Raw genomic sequence first — 21,730 nt, 5'->3', positions numbered from 1 at the left:
TAAGCCAACGTTTTTATGGGGGGGATTGGGAGTTTTATACATTTTTAATTTAAATAAAAGAATTTAAAAAAATTATGTTTTCATGTGTATGTTTACCTAGTTGTATTTATAGTTGTGACATGAGGGGAAGGAACTATGCTCATACTATTATGTACACCTGTCTAATGCAAGAGTCAGTCATTCATTCCTTTCTCTGGTAAACTATCAACTCCCTGCCTGTTTCTGTATTTTTGCCTTCTTATGACGAGCTCTTTTAAAAGACAGGTTTCAAGACACTATCATTCAGTATTTGATTTTCCCATTTGACCTTACTCTGGAAACTGGCACTTTTTTTTTTTTTCATTGCCTTGCCCAGTGGCCCTCTTACATGAAAAAAAAAAAAAAAAAAATCATATTTACTCATTCAACTTTTCTTTAGTCTTGGATATTTTGCTTTATGGATCACTTTTCCTCATATATATATATATATATATATATATATATATATATATATATATATATATATATATATATATATATATATATATATTGTTGTTGTAATTATTATTATTAGAGGGGGAGGTGGGAGGAAAACAGGTGCATGGAGATGAGTTTATTCCCAACTAGTTTCACCTACAGCTTCTTCAGTTCCCCTGAAGAAGCTATAGACAAAACCGGTCAGGAATAAACTCAACTCCATACACCTGTTTTCCTCTCACCTCCCCCTCCAACTTGTCTAAATGTCTGAACATTATTATTTTTGTTATTGTTATTATTATTATTATTATTATTATTATTATTATTATTATTATTATTATTATTATTTCCATGCTTAGTACTATATATAAGTTTTCTCTCTTCCTACAAACCTAAAATATTTAAAACAACATAAAAATAATCTGAAAACACTTAAAATTGCCTTAAAACACACCAAAAAAAAACAAAAACAAAAAAAACACATTCTTACCACGCATCTTGAAACCTCGGTGTAAATATTCCGTGAAGGATGGCCTGAGGAGAGAATCGTCCAATATTAAAGGAATTTTATGCATTTCCTTCACCTCCAGGCCTCCCTCCTTTACCGTCCCTCCTTCACTCCCCTCCGTGTGATATCCAAAACATTCAAAACACACTGATATACCCACAAAACTCACCCACCACAATCAAAACACGCTAAAAAAAAACATCCAAAACACCCCACACCGCCCTAGAATACCCACATAACTCATCCAAACACACTCAAAACATTCTCAACACCACAAACTACCCACAAAACTCACCCATACACACTCAAAACATCCAAAGTACACTCAAAACACCCCCAAAACACCCCCTCAACACCACAGAATACGCCCATAACACCACAAAACGCACCCAATAGACCTCACACACACTCAAATACACCCAAAAGATCCCACACATACCCAAACTCACCCAAAACACTTAAAATACTCAAAATAAACCCAAAACAAACTCACAACACCTCAATATAACCCAAACACACCAAAACACTCCACAATATACTCAAAACAACCCACAAGACTAAAACACGTAAAATACACCTAAAAACATCCCAAGCCAAACTTAAAACACACAGATAACAGCAAATAAACATCCTAAACACAACTAAACATCCTCAACACACACTCAAAACACCCCACAACACTCCTAAATACACAGAAAACACACTTAAAATTCCAAAAAAAACACACGAAATATTACAAAGAAAGGCAGGGCAGGAAGCGGAACTAAGCTAAACATTGTCTTCTTGGTATTTACCTGTTATGTTTCCTACTCCTCCTCCATTTCTCCTTACTACTTCTTCCTCCTCCTCCATTTCTCTAATTTTTCTCCTTCTACTACTACCTCCACGCCTGAGATTGGAAACAACAGGAAACACTTGGAAAACACTGGATATGACGGTAAATATTGACGAGGAGACAATGGAGCCGAGCGAGTCCCGGATACTTGATGACGTCACAGGCGAACTGACGCCGGCCCGCTGGCTTATGTACGTAACGTATTTCATTTTGAAAATGACCCCTAGAAAAAATGAAGCTAGGCTCGAATGCCTTATATATTCTGACTTGATAATTACTTTAATTAATATTCACAATATCAAAACATCTCCAGCCTGAGCAGTTGCAAAAAAAAAAAAAAAAAAAAAAAGAAATATGGAAAAAGTATTGGAACCTTTGACACCATTAAAATCACTGAAAAGTCCACTTTACACCGAAAAAAAAAATCTGAACTACTCTTTCAAGCATTGCAAAGTTAGTTACAAGCTGAAATAGAAAAAAAAAAAACAAGATCACCACTTTTAACAGGACCATAAGCCTATTCAAAGTCAACACACTAGCTCAGCAGGAACGCAAAATACTTGAAATATCACAAATGATTTTTTGAAGCAATGTAATCTTCATTAAAGCCTCAAATAAAAAAAAGCCAAATACGGGGTTGGGTAAAAATCACCGTAAAAACCACCTTTTATTTACGTAAAATCAACAGCAAATTCAGCACATTTACTTAATTGAAACAAGAAAACACTTCAAAAGCAACGAAATATTTTTAGAAACCATAAAAACTTACTATAGAAGCCAAATAAAGTCATTCAGAAAAAAAAAATAATAATAATAATGAACCCACAAGCTGGCACAGGCAGTAAACCATCATGGAGGCCCTCGGCGGCGACCTCAATGGGGGAGCCAGCCGCCATGTTACCTCAATTATTCCTTCTTGACACCAGAGCCAGGCAATGGCGGATATATCTGACCAGCGGACATGAATGTTTGACATGTGCCTCCATCTTTTGACATGTTTGGCTTACAATAAGTGAGAGATGAAGCAAATAATGGCTGAAAACACTGACTGCCCGCCTCTACCTCAGCTGTCAGCTTGTTTATGCATTGACGAACCTTCAATATTTGACTAATTTTCCAGCTGTCTCCAGACTCTGATGTAAATAAAAATCCAAAATACCTTAAACAAGAATAACAAAACCTAAATAAACGAGTACAAGACACTACAGGAAGGAGGAAGGTGTTGTGGTGAAGGCAGTAATGCTGACTGAGGGGAGGATGGACTCACCTTACGAACTCATGCCTCCCTGGTGCTGCTTGGCGGTGCTCAGTGCAGGGAGAAGCTGCCAGGAATACGGAAACACTGGATAATAGTGCGTGTGAGGCAAGACTGACCAGTGGCCCCGGTAACAAAAACATTTCAGCCTACCAGCCAGCCAGCCGCCCGCCGACCTCCTCCACCAGCGCCACCTGTCAGTGCTTCTTCAATCACATCCACAAACACACACACACGAACACACACAAAAGTCGACATGTTATCAAATAATGTCAAATAATATAAATATCCTCACTTCCTCACTCCCCTTTCCCCACTCCACACCAGGTACATGATTATAAACGAAAACTTCACTCACTTTTGTACCCTGTCACTGCAGCAAATACGAACGAGCGCAGGATATGCTCAACTAAATAAAATGCTCCTACTCTCTCTCTCTCTCTCTCTCTCTCTCTCTCTCCTCACGACTGTTTCTCAAAGCCATAAAGATGATTAACAGGGTTTCCAAGGGTGTTTCTCCTGTTAATAAAGTAGAAATGTTGTAGATCTATCACTAGAACTGTAAAACACCATTAAAAAACTGTCAATTACAGCTTTTAAAAGCTTGTTTCTCATGTTATTAATGTAAAAATTATGTTAATCTGTCACTAGAACCATAAAAATACCCTTAAAAACCCTTGCAACTACTGAGAGAGAGAGAGAGAGAGAGAGAGAGAGAGAGAGAGAGAGAGAGAGAGAGAGAGAGAGAGAGAGAGAGATAACTAGCAATAACACACACACACAAACACACACACAAATAAACCAATGCATTTATAAACCTTCAATTTTCCCGCACTTTTTGAATCTAGGAAGGAAAGAGGACGAGAGAAAAGAGGAGAGATCGTACAAAGCTTTATATATATATATATATATATATATATATATATATATATATATATATATATATATATATATATATATATATATATATATATATATATATATATATATATATATATATATATATATATTATATGATAAGGTGCAGTGCCTGCGTGTTATCCGTAAGCCACGTAATTGTATCATATATATATATATATATATATATATATATATATATATATATATATATATATATATATATATATATATATATATATGATACAATTACGTGGCTTACCGATAACACACAGGCACTGCACCTTATCATTCGCTCCAGTTGGTCTTCGTTCATGGTTTTGTTCAGCTTACCTTTTTCTCTCAACTTCCTGAAGACCTATAAATTTCGACGAAAATTTATCTGGCAAATTTTGATGCAAAAACACAGAATTCCAACCTGGTAGAGCTCCGAGTGGGCAGGCCCACGCGTGTGCACCCTGTGGGACCTTGCTGGCGACCACGAGGGAGGACAGCTGCTGCACGAAAGGCGTTAGGGATAATCGGTCGTTTTGTACGATAATCTGTGTTTTTAACCAAATAAAATAGCCAAGACATAACCACATCATATACTTCGATACTTAAACAAAGATGCAAGCTATCAGAATTCCTTAGCTATGAGAGAGAGAGAGAGAGAGAGAGAGAGAGAGAGAGAGAGAGAGAGAGAGAGAATCCTTCACGTGGAATATGTTAATTTCCCATTGCTGCTCATTGACGTGAGGTTACACGTGTCTTCCAAGACGTGCCGGACCCATAATTCTTTTCGACCTCGCTTTGGGGACCGGCACTCATGTGGACCTTTTCTTCGAACTTTTTGTTGCCCTTGGCCGGTGTCCCTTTTACATATATATATATATATATATATATATATATATATATATATATATATATATATATATATATATATATATATATATATATATATATAAACACCAAGAACTCCCATTTTTTTTATTTATATACTTTATTTTATTTATTTATTTATTTATCTTTTGAGAGAATAAAATTTATATCATAGTATATTATATTATATTTATGCTTTTAATAAAATAAAATTAGCTTTCTGTCTGTAGCATATGCTTTTCATCTACTCTAGATTATTAGAACACAGGAATATAAGAAAATGAAGGAAGCTGCAGGAAGCCGTCAGGCCTTCATGTGGCAGTCCCTACATGACACATGCCTACCTATTTCCACCTACCATCCTCATCCATGACTCAGTCTAATTTTCTTTTAAAGCTCCCTAATGACTCGGCACTGACAACCTGGAAGTGTTTGTTCTGCCGTGGCCATGCGTGCTGCCGTCACATACTATTGAATACACTATAGGGATGGCTACATTTCGAAAAAAAAAATAATAACAAATAAATAAATAAATAAATGTGCTCCATTAGAAAGAGGGTGAGCGTTACCAGACAACAAAGGATGGATCTCCTGTAAGAAAATGACAGAACTTTAACCGCACTCTCCCACACATGCACTTCAATAAGTATTTGCAAGCGCCTTCTCTTCCTTTAATCTCTGGAATTTCTAAAACACCGGCTGGCTCAGGACACAAGACTACACCAGGCAGGAATTTAATGCTGCTGTCCTAGGAGTAGTACGGAAATGGACATCGCGAGAGTGGCGCGGCGCGGCAGGAGGCCGGTGCTGTGGGGATGGTGTGGGCGAGCGTCTTCTCGCTGTCCTTCCTCAATGAGGTAATAAGCATCTAGCGTGTCGATGTTTTGTGCCGCGAACACACGCTGCTTGGCTACTTGACAGCTAGGTTGTTTCCATTGCGCCAAGGGCATGCACAAAATGTTACACGGTAGCCTAGTCAGCCACGCAATATTAATATGGGCGGAAATAATAAAACTGGTGGCGTCATGAAGGGGGTGGAGCCACACCATGTAAACAATGTGGAGCCGCTGGGTGGTTAGTGCTCGCCGGGATCTGCTTGGGTCTAGTTGGCGGTGTGAGTGGCGACACAGTGGGGCACATCCGAATAGCTGGGCTCAGTGTTCGGCTCCTTGCACCACCAGCAGCAAGCAGCGTGGACACTGTGAGAGGCAGCTTGTCCCCACGCCCGCCCGCCGCTCCCGCCCACAGCCTGCAAGGTGGGTGGTCCTCTACAGCACACTTTCAATAAACTATTTCCTTTCTTGGTTGATCCGAGGTGATCGCTCGCGGCTGTTGACGTGATGACAGCAGTCTTGTGCCTGAGAGAGAGAGAGAGAGAGAGAGAGAGAGAGAGAGAGAGAGAGAGAGAGAGAGAGAGAGAGAGAGAATTTAAATGTATCAGTGTATCCGTCGCGAGAGGGGCAGGGAAATGTGCAGGTGGGTAGCACTTCCATCATCTCTTAATTCTTTAGTACGTAACGAGTGGTTCATTGTTGTCTCCCGTCGCGCGAGGCTCGTTACGCGGAGATCGATGTTCGGGCTGCGGATAGCACATGACGAGCACATGCTGGGCGCTGCCGAGGCCACATCCAGCCGAGCGAAGCGCTGAGTACAAGTGGTGGTGGCGCTGACAGTAGTGAAGTAAACGGTACATGATCGATGAATACTTGATATTTTTACAGGTATTTGTACATCGTCTGTTTTAGCTTCATCGTCAAATGCTGCAAGAGTAATTTGCATACCTAACACATTTCAGAGGTTGTGAACTCGTGAGCTGCGTGGAATTACTACCTATCGTTTATATAACAAGAATCTTTCAAATTATCAGCATGATTATCACGCTGTTTCGTGTTCAGTCAATATTGACACAGCCACGGCGCTGGTTCGCTCTCACTCATTCATTGCGCAAGAAGATGGTGCCCCGGGCGAGATGCAGCTTTTGTAATACTACATTTATCATGTTAAATTAATATAATGTAATGTAAAGTGAGCTATTAAACCTCGTAAAGTCAGCACGCAAGCTTTTTTAAGGGGCGTGTACAGATGAATGTGTCACGCCTCTTCTTATTACATCGACCCAGCTCTCCCTTGTTTAGTCATTTTGCCCAATCAACACAGTATCTTTTTCCTCTCTTTTTTCCTGTTTTCTTCCATCTTCTTAAGCGAGCCCATAAAATAAATCTGCAGTCTCCTCTCAGTCTAAACAATAAAACATTTTATTTACTTATTTATTTATTTATTTTTTTATAATTAGAGTAAACTATCACCCAAAAGTTCAAATAAATAAATGTATGATAGGAAAATAAGTTTTATCCTCGTAAAGCACAGCAAGCCTTGGTGCGGGATTGTCTCACTTCCCGGCGCTAATGCTTGATTGGCAGAGGAACACCCTCGACAAAAGAGCAAGGAATCATAAAACACATTTTCTACATTTCCTGGGCAACAGCTGCAAGTGTTCGCTCCCTTCAAATTTGCCGCTTTCACCCGTGGACGATTGGGCAGTGCATCAGATCCAACACGTGTGGAACGAGCCTATTCTGACCCATCGGAATGTCCCCTGATGAGAGGCCCCGCACATGCCACTCCCTCGTCCTTGGCTCGCACCCTCCGCACAGCCTTCCCCACTCAGCCTGTTATGCACAATGTCTTCTCACCCTAGATGGCTGCTCATTGTAGCTCCTTGCGAACCTCCTCCATTCGCATTTTTACCTTCGTCTTGATGAAATACATGTACGTGTCACACAATAATTCATTGCAGAAATTTGTCTTTTCCTTCATGTTTAGAAGAAAAGAAGCACAAAATGTGTCGCTTTTATGTTACATTCATTTTCACTTTCTAACTACAGAGAAGTGTTCCTAAACAGGATTTTTTTGGTCATCAAACAATAGAAAGTGGCCTCCGCTGTACATGAGTGCACGTGCCTCCCGGCCATCACTCAGTGTCAGATGAAACGCCGCGGCACTGCTACTTGTTTGAGGCATCACGAGCAGGGGGAACTGCAGGCTGCTGGCACCTTCCTGCTGAGCCTGATTCTGATGAGCGAGAGAGAGAGAGAGAGAGAGAGAGAGAGAGAGAGAGAGAGAGAGAGAGAGAGAGAGAGAGAGAGAGAGAGACGAGAAGAGATTTCAAGAGACCGGTTGATTTATAATGAAGATATTTGTTTCTATATCTACTTCTCTTATTCACTCTTTTCCCTTCCTCTTCCGCTCTACATTTGTTCTTTCTACTTTCCTCAGCATCACAGGAATCCTTCTCTCTTCCTCTCTTTCTCCTTTTTTTTCGGTCTTTCCATTGACTTATTCCTGCCACTACTCTCCGATCAATTTTTACGCCGTCACTTCCGGTTAAAACTTTCCATCCTTCTCTGTGTTCATTATTGCAAAACTCATTATTTTCACTATCCTTCGCGAGATGTTGTTCTCGTTCCACCGCCGAAGTAGCGATTGGTAGTGGTAGCAAGCTGATGATCTTCCAGATAGAGCTTAACGTCGCGGACAAGTGCCACGAACAATGTCTTCCTCCCGGCCACAGGTGCACGCATCACACAAAGGCCAAGGTACTGCCGCGTCATTACATAACAACCGCTACTGAACGATCTATGCAAGACGGCAACTAATTAATCGATGGAGAGGAAGAAGAGAACTTATGGTTGTCAATAAGAGTAGCTGAGGGTATATTTGCTCCTCTCTACTGTACTTGGTGGCTTATTGATGAATGATTTTGTGTTAAGAGCTCGCGGTGAACTTTTATAACTCTTGCCATATATGTCTGCTTGCATTTTGGCGTTCATATAGAGACTAGTGTTGTGTTCTGAATTCTGTTATGATAAGCTTCTTGGGGCCGCATTCTCAAATAGTTCGGCGTCTTATCTCAACTACTTTTAATAGGTTTCTTGTGGAAGTCGTCTTCAAGGGTGCTTCTGTGATCCTAGCAATAGTTTAACGAAGAGTCTGCATCACCAACGAGAAATCACAAATGGCAACCCGGCTAGTCAACTGTGTGGTATTTGAAAATAGTCCTGATGAGAAAACACGCGTTTCAAAATACGGGCCCAGGTTACACTGCATAGGTGGGCTGGGGCAGTCAGCGAGGGGACAGAGGCGAGCAAAAACAAAAGCCATTGTGTTGTGATGGACAGGCCCTTAAATTCAATAGCATTGTCTCTTCCTGTACATGCAATTACAACTTTTTACCAGCAACGAAGAACACAGGAATTTCCACCATTCAGTCCAGAACTTTTTGAACGAAGAGGCGTGACTGCAGTCGCTCAGATACACCAGAACAGAGCGCCACGACCCTTACGGTAAGACTTGGGGCATCATCCAACATCAGATATATGGATGTACTACGTGCAAGTATTTGTCGACGTATTCATGTGTATTTATATTGTCAGATGTTGCCTGCGCAAATTTTCAATGGAGTGTGCTAATGATGCTTCTTGTCCGCTACATTACATGGTCTGTTATCGTGGTATGTGTGTGTATGTGTGTGTGTGTGTGTGTGTGTGTGTGTACGCTTTTTGATTAGAAAACGACTCAGATATCCTCTTAGGTTTTATAGGTTACTACTACTACTACTACTACTACTACTACTATTATTTCTGCTGCTGCTGCTACTGCTGGTGCTGCTGCTGCTGCTCCCGCTGCTCCTCTGTCTATCATCCTTGCATTCTGCGGTACACCTTGCGGAGCTGCGCCTCGCCCCGGGGCAGCGCGTCCTTCCGGGCGGAAACAAAGGGGCAAGAAAAGGGGTGGTACTAATATTACCAAACCGAGTTCAGGATATCCTGCAGAGTAAAAAAACAACAGCAAATAAATAACGTGCAACTTCCCTCTTCCCGTCATATGTTCACTCTCGTTTTCTCTCCGCCAGCAAGTTGTTCTGAAAAGTTGCTATTTTTAGAAGCAAATCTTAGTCATGTTTCTGAGCGTTTAAATTGTTGGGCCGTTTGGATACACAGTCAGGCTATCAAGTCAATCTTTACCGTCACACTCAAATATGCAGGGAACAGTCATCATCGAATTTGGGAATAATTAGCAACAAATTTCTACCTGATGAGGTTCATCAAGGAAATAATTGTTCAGTAATGCGGAGCTTAATGTTATGACGATTAGTGTTGGTGAGATTACAGTTACCTCGTTATCAGCGCAGTCCAGGATAATGGTGATAAAAAAATGCATTTTATGTCACAATATGAGGGACTTTCAGGCATGCCCTTAACCCACATTTTACTTGCTTATTTACTTATTTACTTGTTTGCAACGACCTGCCGCACCTCTTTTAAACCGGGGAAGTAATACGTACTCAAGTTTAATTCCGGACTTGGAAATAATGTGTCCTTGTTTACATCATAGCACAAGGTCAAAAAGATGGTGAGTGCCACGCAAGTGTTACATGAAGGAGCCTCAAGCACGCCACACACCTGCACGCCTTTTTTTTTTCTCTCTCTCTCTCTTTCTTTTTTTGTTTTCGCGTGTGCGTAGATGAAGGGCAGAACAACTGTACCTCCTCCACCTCTCTCAAAATGGAAAATCAGTATGGCTTCGTTAAAAGATAACACTAAAAACTAACGAGCGCTTTTATCCGAACTGATTCTGACGGTCAAGCGCCTTTGTCTTTTGAGCAGCAGCGCAAATCGATGCTTTTGTCTTTTGTCAGCGTGCCCCTTCGTCTTTTCTTTCCATAAATCTTCTACACTGATTGCATATCTTAGTTCACAATCTCAAGTAGGTATTCTGAAGGTTGCCAGCAGCAGCCTGAATCGACTGGGACACTTAAACCTTCGTCTGTATTTCATTGTTTTCATAACTTTTTTCTGTCCACTACTTGAGTGCATATTGTAAATAACAACGTAGACAAGCATAGATTTAAGACCTTAAAAGATTTAATGTACGAGTATATGCATTCATATATTTAATATTCACACAGAAAGACAACACAGACACACAAATAAGCATAAAAAAAAGAAAAAAAATACAACAAAATCTTAACATACTATCTTAACAAATCCAAGACAAACAATACATAGATAGACACATTATATTAAAGATTCCTTTCCATCCTCACTCTCCTCTTTTGTATCGTCACCAGACAAAACTTTCCTCTCCTGTCCTTCTTTCCACGTTCACATCATGACATCCCTCGCCTGGCAGAGCTACGTACTGTCTCTCAATAAACTGAACTGAATGTCGCCAGCAGAGGAGATCAAGGCAGCATGAAGGTGTACTTACAACTGGCGGCGTTACTGCTGGTGGTGACGGTGATCCTTGCCACGGAGGCCGAGAAGCCCACGGAGGCCGAGAAGCCCACGGGGGCCGAGAAGCCCACGGGGGCCGAGAAGCCGCCGCCCAAGAAGGGAAAAGATGGAAAAGTGAAGGAGGGACCGTGCAACACCAAGAAGAAGAAAGTTGTAGAGAAGAAGTGTCCTGGAAAAGATTGTGACGACCCCTGCGAGATAGTGAAGGGCCCCAGGAAGAAAGTCTGCTACGGTAAGTTGAAGGGAAGTAGTGAATAAATGGAAATTAAACAAGACACATTAAAGAAAATTAAATGTGATTACTGGTATGAGTTATTGGTTCTTTATTCATTTACTTCTGACTCTGTTATTCGCCATTTTCGTTTCTAAATAGTTTGGTAAGTGTATTTGGGTGCAAGAAACACGTCTTCGCTTTCAGGAAACATGCTGCTGTCCAAAACACAGAAAGAAAACTTGAAGAGAATAGAAAAAATCCTGCAACTGAATGCCACCGACTCTACTTACCTGGTCACCTACATGGAGAAGTCAGGTAAGCCAGGCTCACTCCTGCTTCACTTCCTCATTCTGCAAGGCACGCATCTCATCATTCATTCCTTCACCATATCCACTCATCGTGATTTCTTTCCTTCTATTCTACTTGCTCAATGTTTTTATTAATCTGTTCCTTCATTTTGACATGAGGATTCTAATTTTTGTAGCCTTGGAATAATCACTCAGCACCAGGAAGCGGCATTACTGAGCTGCGGCTGGTGATGATCCCTTGGTCTGCCATCGCTTCTCCTCAACTCTGGTCAAATGTTGCAAGTTTATAGTTCACAGTATTGAGGGACACCACCAGTAACGCAGGACTGATCGAGTAGTCCAAACATTTTAGTGACTGCCGAATTTTATTCTTACCCAACAAAACAGTAAAGTAATCCAGGGTTACTCAGATACAACAGGAAGTGCCACACACTTATTAGCAGCCAAAGTGTTACAAGGCGAGTTGAACACATTTAGTGCTACATCCAATTTCCAAATTTCGAATTTTTTACGGTTTACAATCTGAGAAAATTTATATCAAACTGTACTGGATGAGAACTCAGATTGTTTACGCCTTGTTTACTATAATGATAATAATACTAATAATAATAGTGATAATAATAATAATAGCAGCAACAACAACATCCTAAACTTAGATAAGAAATAGAAAATAATGTAATGGTATCCTTGCAAAATGTAACGAAAGTGATGCCGTAGTGATTAACAGGATAAGTAGTAAATAAACAAGTAAGAAAATAAAATGTGTAGATATGATTTATCAAGACGTATTATTTTTTGTGTGTGCGTGCGTGTGTGTGTGTGTGTGTGTGCAGGCAAGAGGCAGGGGTACACGGCGCTGCTGTGGGCGGCGGAGAAGAACAACACGGTCATGATGGAGATGCTGCTCAACGCGTCATCCCGAGTCAACCACCAGAGCTCCTCAGGTGACGCCCTCTCTCACCTTAACACTTCATCACTCTAACACTTTATTCTGCTTGCACTTACAAACAAACACCAAGAACAACACGTGACAAACAACCCTATATAAGTTTGTAATTTTGGGGCCATAAGAAAATAAAAGCATCATAAAACACATCAAGAAAAAGGGAATTATACAAAGGAAATATCGAGCAGTAAAGTAAATGCAAGATAGGAAAGTCAGGAAAAAAAATGCATGGAAGTGTGAATAAGATTAAGCCAAAAAATATACTACGATAATAATAGAATCTCTCTCTCTCTCTCTCTCTCTCTCTCTGCTATGGATATACTTTCCTTGGCTAAAATATGTATTATGTTTATATATTTGTTGAGTGTGTGTGTGTGTGTGTGTGTGTGTGTAGGATAATGCCAGCGTTTCCTCCCTCCCCCTCCCATCGTGGTGTCGCTGTGGTCCCCCATCAGGTATCTCGGCCCTGTTCCTCGTCGCCCGTAACGGAAACAAGGAGTGCGTGGAGATGTTGCTCCAAAGAGGCGCCAAGCCTGACCTGAAGACCAAGTCAGGTGCGTATGGTGGACGGATGCGCCCCCTGTTGTCACTCACACTAAGGGCACGAGGAAAGGAGTCAAGGAAGGGAGGATGCAACAATATCATAATCGCCGTTGCATAAGCTTATCTAGAGACCCCTTTACTGCCGCTCCGGATAATATCAAAATACCATTAGTGTTTCCATCCGAGAGCTAAGTTAGGTTTTGTTAAGTTTCTTACACAAGAGGCGTGAGAGCTTTAGCATTCCTTGTCCTGACACCGAGGACCGTTTTCTTAAGAACATGACAGTGTTTCACTTCAAGCCGTACTTTTCACAGGCTCTACTAGGAGTCACTGCAGGGTTTTCAAAGATACTTTCATGATTCTGGTTATAGTTTACCGAAGATTCTGAACCATCACTGGGGAATAAAAAGACTCATGGGAACCCGGTTAATCACGTCTTTTTATTTATTTATTATTTTCAACAGTGCTAAAGCTCTTCGAAATACGTCCCCAAGCAATGACCATCCTGATTCACCATAGTACTTCTTGTAACTCTCTCTTCCTTTCTTTCCCACCCCTCAACGTTACTTAATATAACACTTATGTCAGTGAAAATTTTAACATGGTATTCCCTTCAGCTTCCCCCTAGAAGCTGCACCAAGTCGTAGTCACAGCTTTCCTCTTTATCGGTAACCCTGCAGACAAAAGATGCACAAACATGGAGCAGTGTTTTGAATCACTTTGAATTCATCTGAAGACTATTTTCAGAGACCACAAAGTTGATTAGTCAGTGTGCATTCTTTTCTTTCATTAATGATGCCAAAATTATCACTCGAATCATGAAAACATCCTCGAAAACTCCAGTAACTTCCGCTGGAGATTGTTGAAAGTAGCGGAGGCGAGGCAGCCAAGTTTTCCGAAGCGCTGGTCATGATGACGGATGCTTCTTCACACGCTGCATTGTTTCGTAAGTGGAGTGAAAATAATTGTCTTAATTCAAAGGCTCGTGTCTCTCTCTCTCTCTCTCTCTCTCTCTCTCTCTCTCTCTCTCTCTCTCTCTCTCTCTCTCTCTCTCTCTCTCTCTCTCTCTCTCAAGCTTTTCACTGATTAAGTCTCCGCCTCTTGGCCCTAAAACGCAAAATCTTACACCATTTCGCTCAGCTAGGCCAGTCACGCACCATTGCACTTAAAAAAAAAAAAAACAGAGGACAATGTTCTCACATAAAATTGGCGCTTTCTTTTGACCAGTTTAAATATTTTAGTGAAAGTTACAGGCCGATTTTCAGGGATACATTTATGAATCCCACACACATTTCATAAGGATATTTTATTCGATGAAAAAAAAATGTCCTTAAGAAAATGCGTGATCATTTATTAGGTCTTTGAAAATATTCCTTATCATACACTTATGATTATCATTCTAGTTTAAGAAGGATCATTTAATCTTAATGAGAGAAAAAAAAAATCCTTGAGAAATTGGGTGATCATTTACGAGGCCTTTGAAAATATTCCTTATGATACATTTACGATTCTCACACTAGTTCATCATTTAATCTTAATGAGAGAGAGAAAAAAAAAGACATCCATGAAAAACTGGGTGATCATTTACGAGGCCTTTGAAAATATTCCTAGTGAGAGTTAAATGGCTTTCAAAATAGCGGATCGAATTAGAAAACTTTCCGTCAGACTTGCATCAGCTGGAAGCAATGAAGTGAAGCTCTTTTATAACGCTTCATCACCTACAGGAAAAGTGTGACTGCATTCATCAAACATTTCTGCTTCTCACCTCTACTTTGAACTGCGCTCGTAAGATATTGGGATTTTCAAGGGTGTTTTCATTTGAGTGATAGTCTTCATCCCTTCTGGTAAATTCTCCCTACAGGTTACACACCACTCATCACTGCTGTGTCTCACCTCTACTTTAAACGGCATTAGTTAGTTATTGGGGTTTTCAAGGGTGCTTTCATTGGAGTGATAACTGTCATCCCTTCTTCTGGTAACCTCTCCCTGCAGGTTATACACCCCTCATCATTGCCGTGTGGAACAGATTCTCAGACATCGTGAAGATTCTACTAGACAACAAAGCTGATCCGAACACAACCACGCCCAATTCACGTAAGTCTCTTCCACATTCTTCTAGTGTGTGTGTGTGTGTGTGTGTGTGTGTGTGTGTGTGTGTGTGTGTGTGTGTGCAGTTCATTCACCACTGTCTTGAGGATCACGTGCTGTACTCGTGATCGTCAGCTGTGCCCCCAGTGTGTGTGTGTGTGTGTGTGTGTGTGATGGGGTGGGCGGTGGGGAAAAGGGGAGGGGAAGTGTGTTTACCCCTTCAATTATTTGATGACGGAAGATAATGAGCCTACACCATGCAATATAGATATAACAATCTCTCTCTCTCTCTCTCTCTCTCTCTCTCTCTCTCTCTCTCTCTCTCTCTCTCTCTCTCTCTCTCTCTCTCTCTCTCTCTCTCTCTCTCTCTCTTAACAGTTGTCAATAGTCCAATTCAATAGCACTATTCTTCATTGAAAGTCAAGTTATACAACCACAAAGTCAGACCAGAGACCAAACAATAAACCCCTGCAATGTCCCTCTTACATAAAAAAAAAGCTTAGCAAGGATTCTCCATCATAAAATCGTGAACAGGAAAAACACTTACGGAAATACGACTTTTTTTCTCTCTCTGTGACCTTTGAACCTCACTGGCCACTTTTTATTTTTTTTTTTTTTGCCCTAGGCCAGTGTCCCTCTTACATAAAAAGAAAAAAATGTTCAGCAAGAATTCTGCATCGTAAATAGAAAAAAAAGAAAAAAAGAAAAAACCTTACGAAAATACTTTTATCTCTATGACCTTTGAAAACAGTCCCAGTAACACCCTGCAGAGTGTTTCAAAATAACCTAACCTAACTTGACCTAACCTAACGCACTCAAACTTATCACCACCAACACACAGCTAAGGGGAGGTGGGGTCCTCTCGTCCACAGATTACTCGGCGCTGTACTTGGCTGCGAGGAACGGGGACCTGGACATCGTGAAGTATCTGACGCAGGCTAAAGCTTTTCTCAACCCGGTCACCTCCTGGGGTTAGCGACTGACCTATTCCTCATCCTCCTCCTGCTACTACTCTTGCTCCTCTCCTTCTTCTTGCGTCTCGACACCATTATCGTCCATCTTGCATCATCATATATTTTTTTCTTGTTGTTGTTGCTCCTCTTTCTCTTTTGCATGACTTGTATTCGTTTTTTACCTTTTTTATTATATTTTTTTTCTTTTCTTCCTCCTCCTCCTCCTCTTCCTTTTCCTTCTTTTACCTTGCACCATCACAGTAACTTTCTTTTTCTTCTTCTCCCCTTCACCACTGCCTTTAATCTCATATACCTCGTCGCCTTTGCCTTCCTCCTCATTTCCACCACCATCATCATCATCACCATTCCCGGCAACATTGTTTTGTTTTCTTTGCTCCTTATCCTTCTGCAGTCTCATGTCTTTTGTCTTACTCGTCCTTATTAGACTGCATTCCTCCGCTCTTCGTTCTCCCTCTTACATTTTTTTTCTTCTTTTTTTTTCTGTTGCCCTTCCCTGTTTGCTGTCTTCATAACGCCGCTCCCTGCTATTCCACGCACGCATGCATATCTTCCCTTTTTGCTTCCCTTTATTTCTTCCGGTGCCACTTTTTTTTGATAGTGATCTTCGTATAATCTCACTATGCATACATCAGCGCATGACAGACTGACCCCTTGTTTCTCGCGGCAGATGTGACTCCTCTGCACGTCGCCACCTACTGGGGCCACGAGGAGATAGTAGAACTGCTTCTGAACAGCGGCGCCGATCCCAACATCCAGGAAAAGGATGGTATGTTTAGTCAAGTGCCCGTGATGGATGGTGTAGTTATGTTAAGCATCCGTGGAGATAATTTTATGAGTGATGAAATTAGAGAACGCAATAAAGAACTTGGCGGAACTGCTACTTGTCTAGACTATAGAGGCCATAAACACACACACACACACACACACACACACACACACACACACACACACACAGGCACATTTGAAAGTTGAAACCGAGTGACATTAATCAAGGGAAGTGGCAAATTTACGACAATTGCGTCAGTAGGATTTAGTCGTTTCTTATTACCTCTTACTTAATATGTCACTGGAGAACATTTTAATAGCTTTTTATTAACAGTTTGTTGAAAAGTACATTACCCGGAAGCTTACCTGTGGAGTTCCTCGTAGTGTAGTTAGTCTGTTCTTCTACCTAACACTTTCACTTCTGTTTGACGTATTTCCTTTATCACAAACTACTTTCTAAATCCATCTCTATTCATGATGTTCGCCAGACTCTGGAAAATCTATTTATTTAACGACCCTTTATATTTCTTGTATGTAATTGAAGAGATTTTGTACAGAGTTTTTAGTATTGTGAATTGTTACATGCCGCGGTGAAGTGATCATGGCGTCCACAGCCTACTCACCTGTTCCAGTACTGAGAGAGAGCTGGTTTACTTCTTCATGGTTTGTTAATAGTATTTTTATCATTAGTATTCTCTGCAACAGCTTAATGCGTGACCTTGACTGTAGCGGTGACTGTAGCGAAGTGTTGAAATGCGGTACGATGTTCAATACACTACTTCAACTGTAACACACACACACACACACACACACACACACACTTTTTTTATCGACCACTTAATTACCGGGTCACGCCCCTCAGGTATTGGGACACGCACTCGTCACAAATACATGGGCAGGCACACACACAGACACACACACACACACACACACACACACACACACACACACACACACACACACACACACACACACACACACACACACACACACACACACACACACACACACACACACACACACACACACACATGGGCCTCACTTCTCTTTCCTATGATGTCTGTTTCTACGTTTGAGTGTGCATGCATTCCGCCCAGTCTGCATTAATAACAGATTGCTTACAAGTGAAAACAAAAATAATAATGTAGCGCTTGTAAAAAATCGATTCTATTGTTCTTTGCCGCACAGGAATCTGGTTGCGGTCGGTTATGCATGCGGGAGGGTTACAACAAGGCGTCTTCACAATTTTTTTTCTCCTCTAAGCTTCCATGCAACAGCGCACATAACGCACGGAAACAGCAACTAAACAGTGACTCGGTGCACTCAGTACGCCTGCGTTTCCTCGAGCTGGAGGATGTCAAGTAAAGTGATTCATGCGTGCCGAGTGGAAAGGATGTTAACGAGAAAAGACAGGGGAAATGGATGTGCTTCAGACAACTACAATATTCTAGAATGCTCGGCGCCTCGCGGGGTAGCGATGCATGAAGTGGCTCAGGCCCACTTCACACAAATGGTTTTCTTTTTATTATTATTATTATTATTATTATTATTATTATTATTATTACTATTATTACTATTATTATTATTATTATTATTATTATTATTATTATTATTGTTATTTTTGTTGTTGTTGCTGTTATTGTGTTATTTTCTTTTTTTTTCTCTTTTCTCTTACTTTTTTTTCTTTCTTTTTAACATCGTGTTCATTAAGCACACATAAATGAGTCTGCTTGACGTTCCCCATTTCGAGAAGAAGCAGGTGAGCTGATCCCAAGTCTCCAAGTGTGTGCGTCTCGTGCACTGCTGCAGGCAATCCGTGCGGGGGGAAAATCCGGCAGTGTGGAGACAAACCCTCGTGACAACCGCAAGTGGCAATTCCACTGCTCGAGAGACCTGTTAGTAGGAAGCGGGCATTATGGTAGCACTTCTTACCATCTCCCACCTTCTTACTCGTAGCTCCTGACATCCTAACTCCTGACTCCTGCTACCGCCTTGTACATGCCATCTCATAACTCTCAACTCTTTCCTCCTATTTAACTCCTGCCTCCCAACTCCCTCTAAAACAACTGCCTCCTTCCTTATCCTCCTCTTAACTCCATCTCCTCCTCCCTCTCAGTTTCTAGAGATCCTAATTCCAACTTATCTCTCCCTCTCAGCTCTCGCCTCTCTACTCCTACCTCCGATTTTTTTACTGGAGAAGTCAGAGCAAGCCGAAATTCTAGTATGGTAATCACAAAGCAGGAACATCTGAAATCCACACAGCCAAGAGGAGCAAGACGCAAATACTCAACGGCCAGAATGAATTGTTATGAAGACGAAACTAACCACATTAATTTCACACATGGCTGAAGCACTCTCATTAATTAATAGAGTATGTGACACCACCGTTTTCTTCCTTCTCCTCCCTTCCACTTGCGTCCCTCCCTTCCACCCATTCAGCCAACCCACCACCCAGACAGCGGGAAGAAGTGAATGGACGGGTAGTGAGCGTGAGTAATGCGTTGAGAGCAAGGGACGTGGAGTGATATAATCTTCCTTGGCTGACAGTGATGAAGGTTGCAATACGATCAACGTGCAGACAGCAAGACGACACAAAACAAAAGTAGCAGAAGGTAGGAAAGACAAGGGCAGTGAAAGTAAGGAAGGTGGGGTAATACGAGTAATATCTACCTTGATTGAGAGTGACGAAGGTGGTAATACGGACAGCTACACGGAATACAAACAGCAGAGTAAGGGTAGGGAGCATGGGTCTGTTGAGGAAGAGGGACGTATCTCTTCTCTGCCAAGTGACGAGTGTGTTGTTGTTTCCCAGGATACACGATGCTGCATAAGGCTGTCTACTACAACTACCCGGGCATCGTGGATCTGGCGCTGGGGGCAAAAGTGCAGGTCGACACGCAGAGCAAGAACGGTTAGCAACAGGCACCTCACAGCTCCACCTACGGGAGAGTGTGGGAGGTTTTCTTGCTCGCTGGACAAAGCTGTGACGCTGTGGCTTGAATGTTGAGTGTTGTTAGTGAAGAGAGAGAGAGAGAGAGAGAGAGAGAGAGAGAGAGAGAGAGAGAGAGAGTAATGCGCAGTACTTGTATCTCTGATGAGCTTTATGAGCGCTGGCCGTTTTTTTTCTTGCAGGGTACACGGCTCTCATCCAGGCTGTGCGCAGCGGTAGGCTCAAGATGGTTGAAAAAATAGTGAAAGCAAAGCCCAACCCTAACTTACAGGAAAGGACAGGTAAGAAACTTTGTAATGGCGGAAGTCAAAATCGACTAATCCTAATTTAATTGGGTCTTACTTGTTGTCAACTAAGGCAGTAACTCGTTTGTACTCCTGGAATTAGCATCACCTCATGAGGCAGCACACGTGTACACAAATACACAACCACTGTAACGTACTCCTGAGGATCTATCAAAGTATACCTGCGGGTGTCAGAGGTTTGCATCTGTACTCAACTTTGTCACGCACCTCCACATCATCCACGCAGCATCCGCAAAATATATCCATGGCTCACCCACACAGTGCACTTTGATAGATGTCATTAGAATCAGCACACCGCCCTTACTGAGCAACCTGATGAATTACTTCAGTGACTGCAATGCCATCTAGCGACAAATTTGTAAACTGTTTGATATAACACCAGCCTCTATCGGCAAGCTTTCAAACTACTGTGACGACTATCCTGGCATGTGGCGGTAGATTTCCGAATAATTGACGAAGCATCTCATGTATGTTGAGGCTTCGTGACGCCCAGGGAAGACACAAACACTTACCTCTTCATTGAAAGATGTCGGTATGTCGCTGGCCGTACTGGCGTTCACGAGTCTTCCTTTGAGTGGGTGAGGACTGTATGTACTTCTATTCCTCATTACTTCGTTTCGGGAACCCCTGCTTTGAATAGACTCCTTGGTGTTTCAAATCATGAGGTTCCTTTTACTCACAAGAAGACCTCAGTACATCTTTAGGATATCATATGCATTATGAGTGAGTGGGTAGAGTACAGTTTGAAAGCGATCGTGAATGAACGCCACGTCTGCCGTAAGCAAGGTCAATTTAATCTGTGAGGCACCGTCGTTGTGGAATGTGGGAATGCTCTCCAGCGAATACAGCAGGAATTCAAATTTTCAAGATAGCACGTCAACGGGAAAATGTGTTATGTACAAGTGACCGATGTTGAGAAAGCCTGCACTGATGTCGACTCATTCATGTCAAAGTAGCTAGAGCCATAACCACCTGAAGAAGCATGACCGTGACACTCACAATGAAGAGTCTATGAAATATCAGTCAGAAGGGTAAAAAATTGCGATTAATTGGCATGAGTTAACTAGAGCAGTGCATAGTTCACTCATAAATTAAGGTTTAAAAGAAATCATGAATTGTTACTTGGACAGGTAAGACGGCGCTCCACTGGGCGGCGAGGTCACAAGGGGTGGAGGTGGTGCAGGCTCTGCTGAAGACCTGCCCTAACGCCAAACTTGAGGACATGGATGGTGAGTCTGTTTCTCTTACTTAGGCTTACTGAATCCAATCTGTAGTGGTAACAGATGCTGCAGTAGTCGTAGTAGTAGTAGTAGTAGTAGTAGTAGCAGTAGCAGAAGTAGTAGCAGCAGCAGCAGCAACAGCAGCAGCAGCAGCAGCAGCAGCAGCAGCAGCAGCAGCAGCAATAGTAGTAGTAGTAGTAGTAGTAGTAGTAGTAGTAGTAGTAGTAGTAGTAGTAGTAGTAGTAGTAGTAGTAGTTGTTGTTGTTGTTGTTTTATTAGTAGTGGTAGTAGTAACAGTAGCAGCAGAAA

The 21,730-nt window shown here is 41.7% G+C and overlaps 1 protein-coding gene across 3 annotated transcripts in view; it reads left to right on the top strand.

Moving 5' to 3' along the window:
• Window positions 1-5,853: 5,853 nt before the first annotated feature.
• The window catches only part of LOC135106342 (ankyrin-1-like), an 18,232-nt gene continuing 2,355 nt past the window's right edge, over window positions 5,854-21,730 (top strand). Inside the window, exons 1-11 of one of the 3 annotated variants that reach the window (XM_064015263.1) lie at window positions 5,854-6,068; window positions 11,051-11,340; window positions 11,527-11,637; window positions 12,464-12,574; window positions 13,032-13,130; window positions 15,112-15,213; window positions 16,080-16,178; window positions 16,849-16,947; window positions 19,759-19,857; window positions 20,079-20,177; window positions 21,332-21,430. In XM_064015263.1, the coding sequence (XP_063871333.1) occupies window positions 5,869-6,068; window positions 11,051-11,340; window positions 11,527-11,637; window positions 12,464-12,574; window positions 13,032-13,130; window positions 15,112-15,213; window positions 16,080-16,178; window positions 16,849-16,947; window positions 19,759-19,857; window positions 20,079-20,177; window positions 21,332-21,430 (1,408 nt within the window). In that variant the 5' untranslated portion in view covers window positions 5,854-5,868. Of the gene's footprint in view, window positions 6,069-10,942; window positions 11,341-11,526; window positions 11,638-12,463; window positions 12,575-13,031; window positions 13,131-15,111; window positions 15,214-16,079; window positions 16,179-16,848; window positions 16,948-19,758; window positions 19,858-20,078; window positions 20,178-21,331; window positions 21,431-21,730 lie in introns of all 3 variants that reach the window. The other 2 variants (XM_064015262.1, XM_064015264.1) reach the window with 2 other exon arrangements.

This window comes from Scylla paramamosain, chromosome 13 (assembly GCF_035594125.1).
Source record: "Scylla paramamosain isolate STU-SP2022 chromosome 13, ASM3559412v1, whole genome shotgun sequence".
In the NCBI taxonomy this organism is placed as follows: Eukaryota; Metazoa; Arthropoda; class Malacostraca; order Decapoda; family Portunidae; genus Scylla; species Scylla paramamosain.
This window is presented reverse-complemented; position numbering and strand designations above follow the sequence as displayed.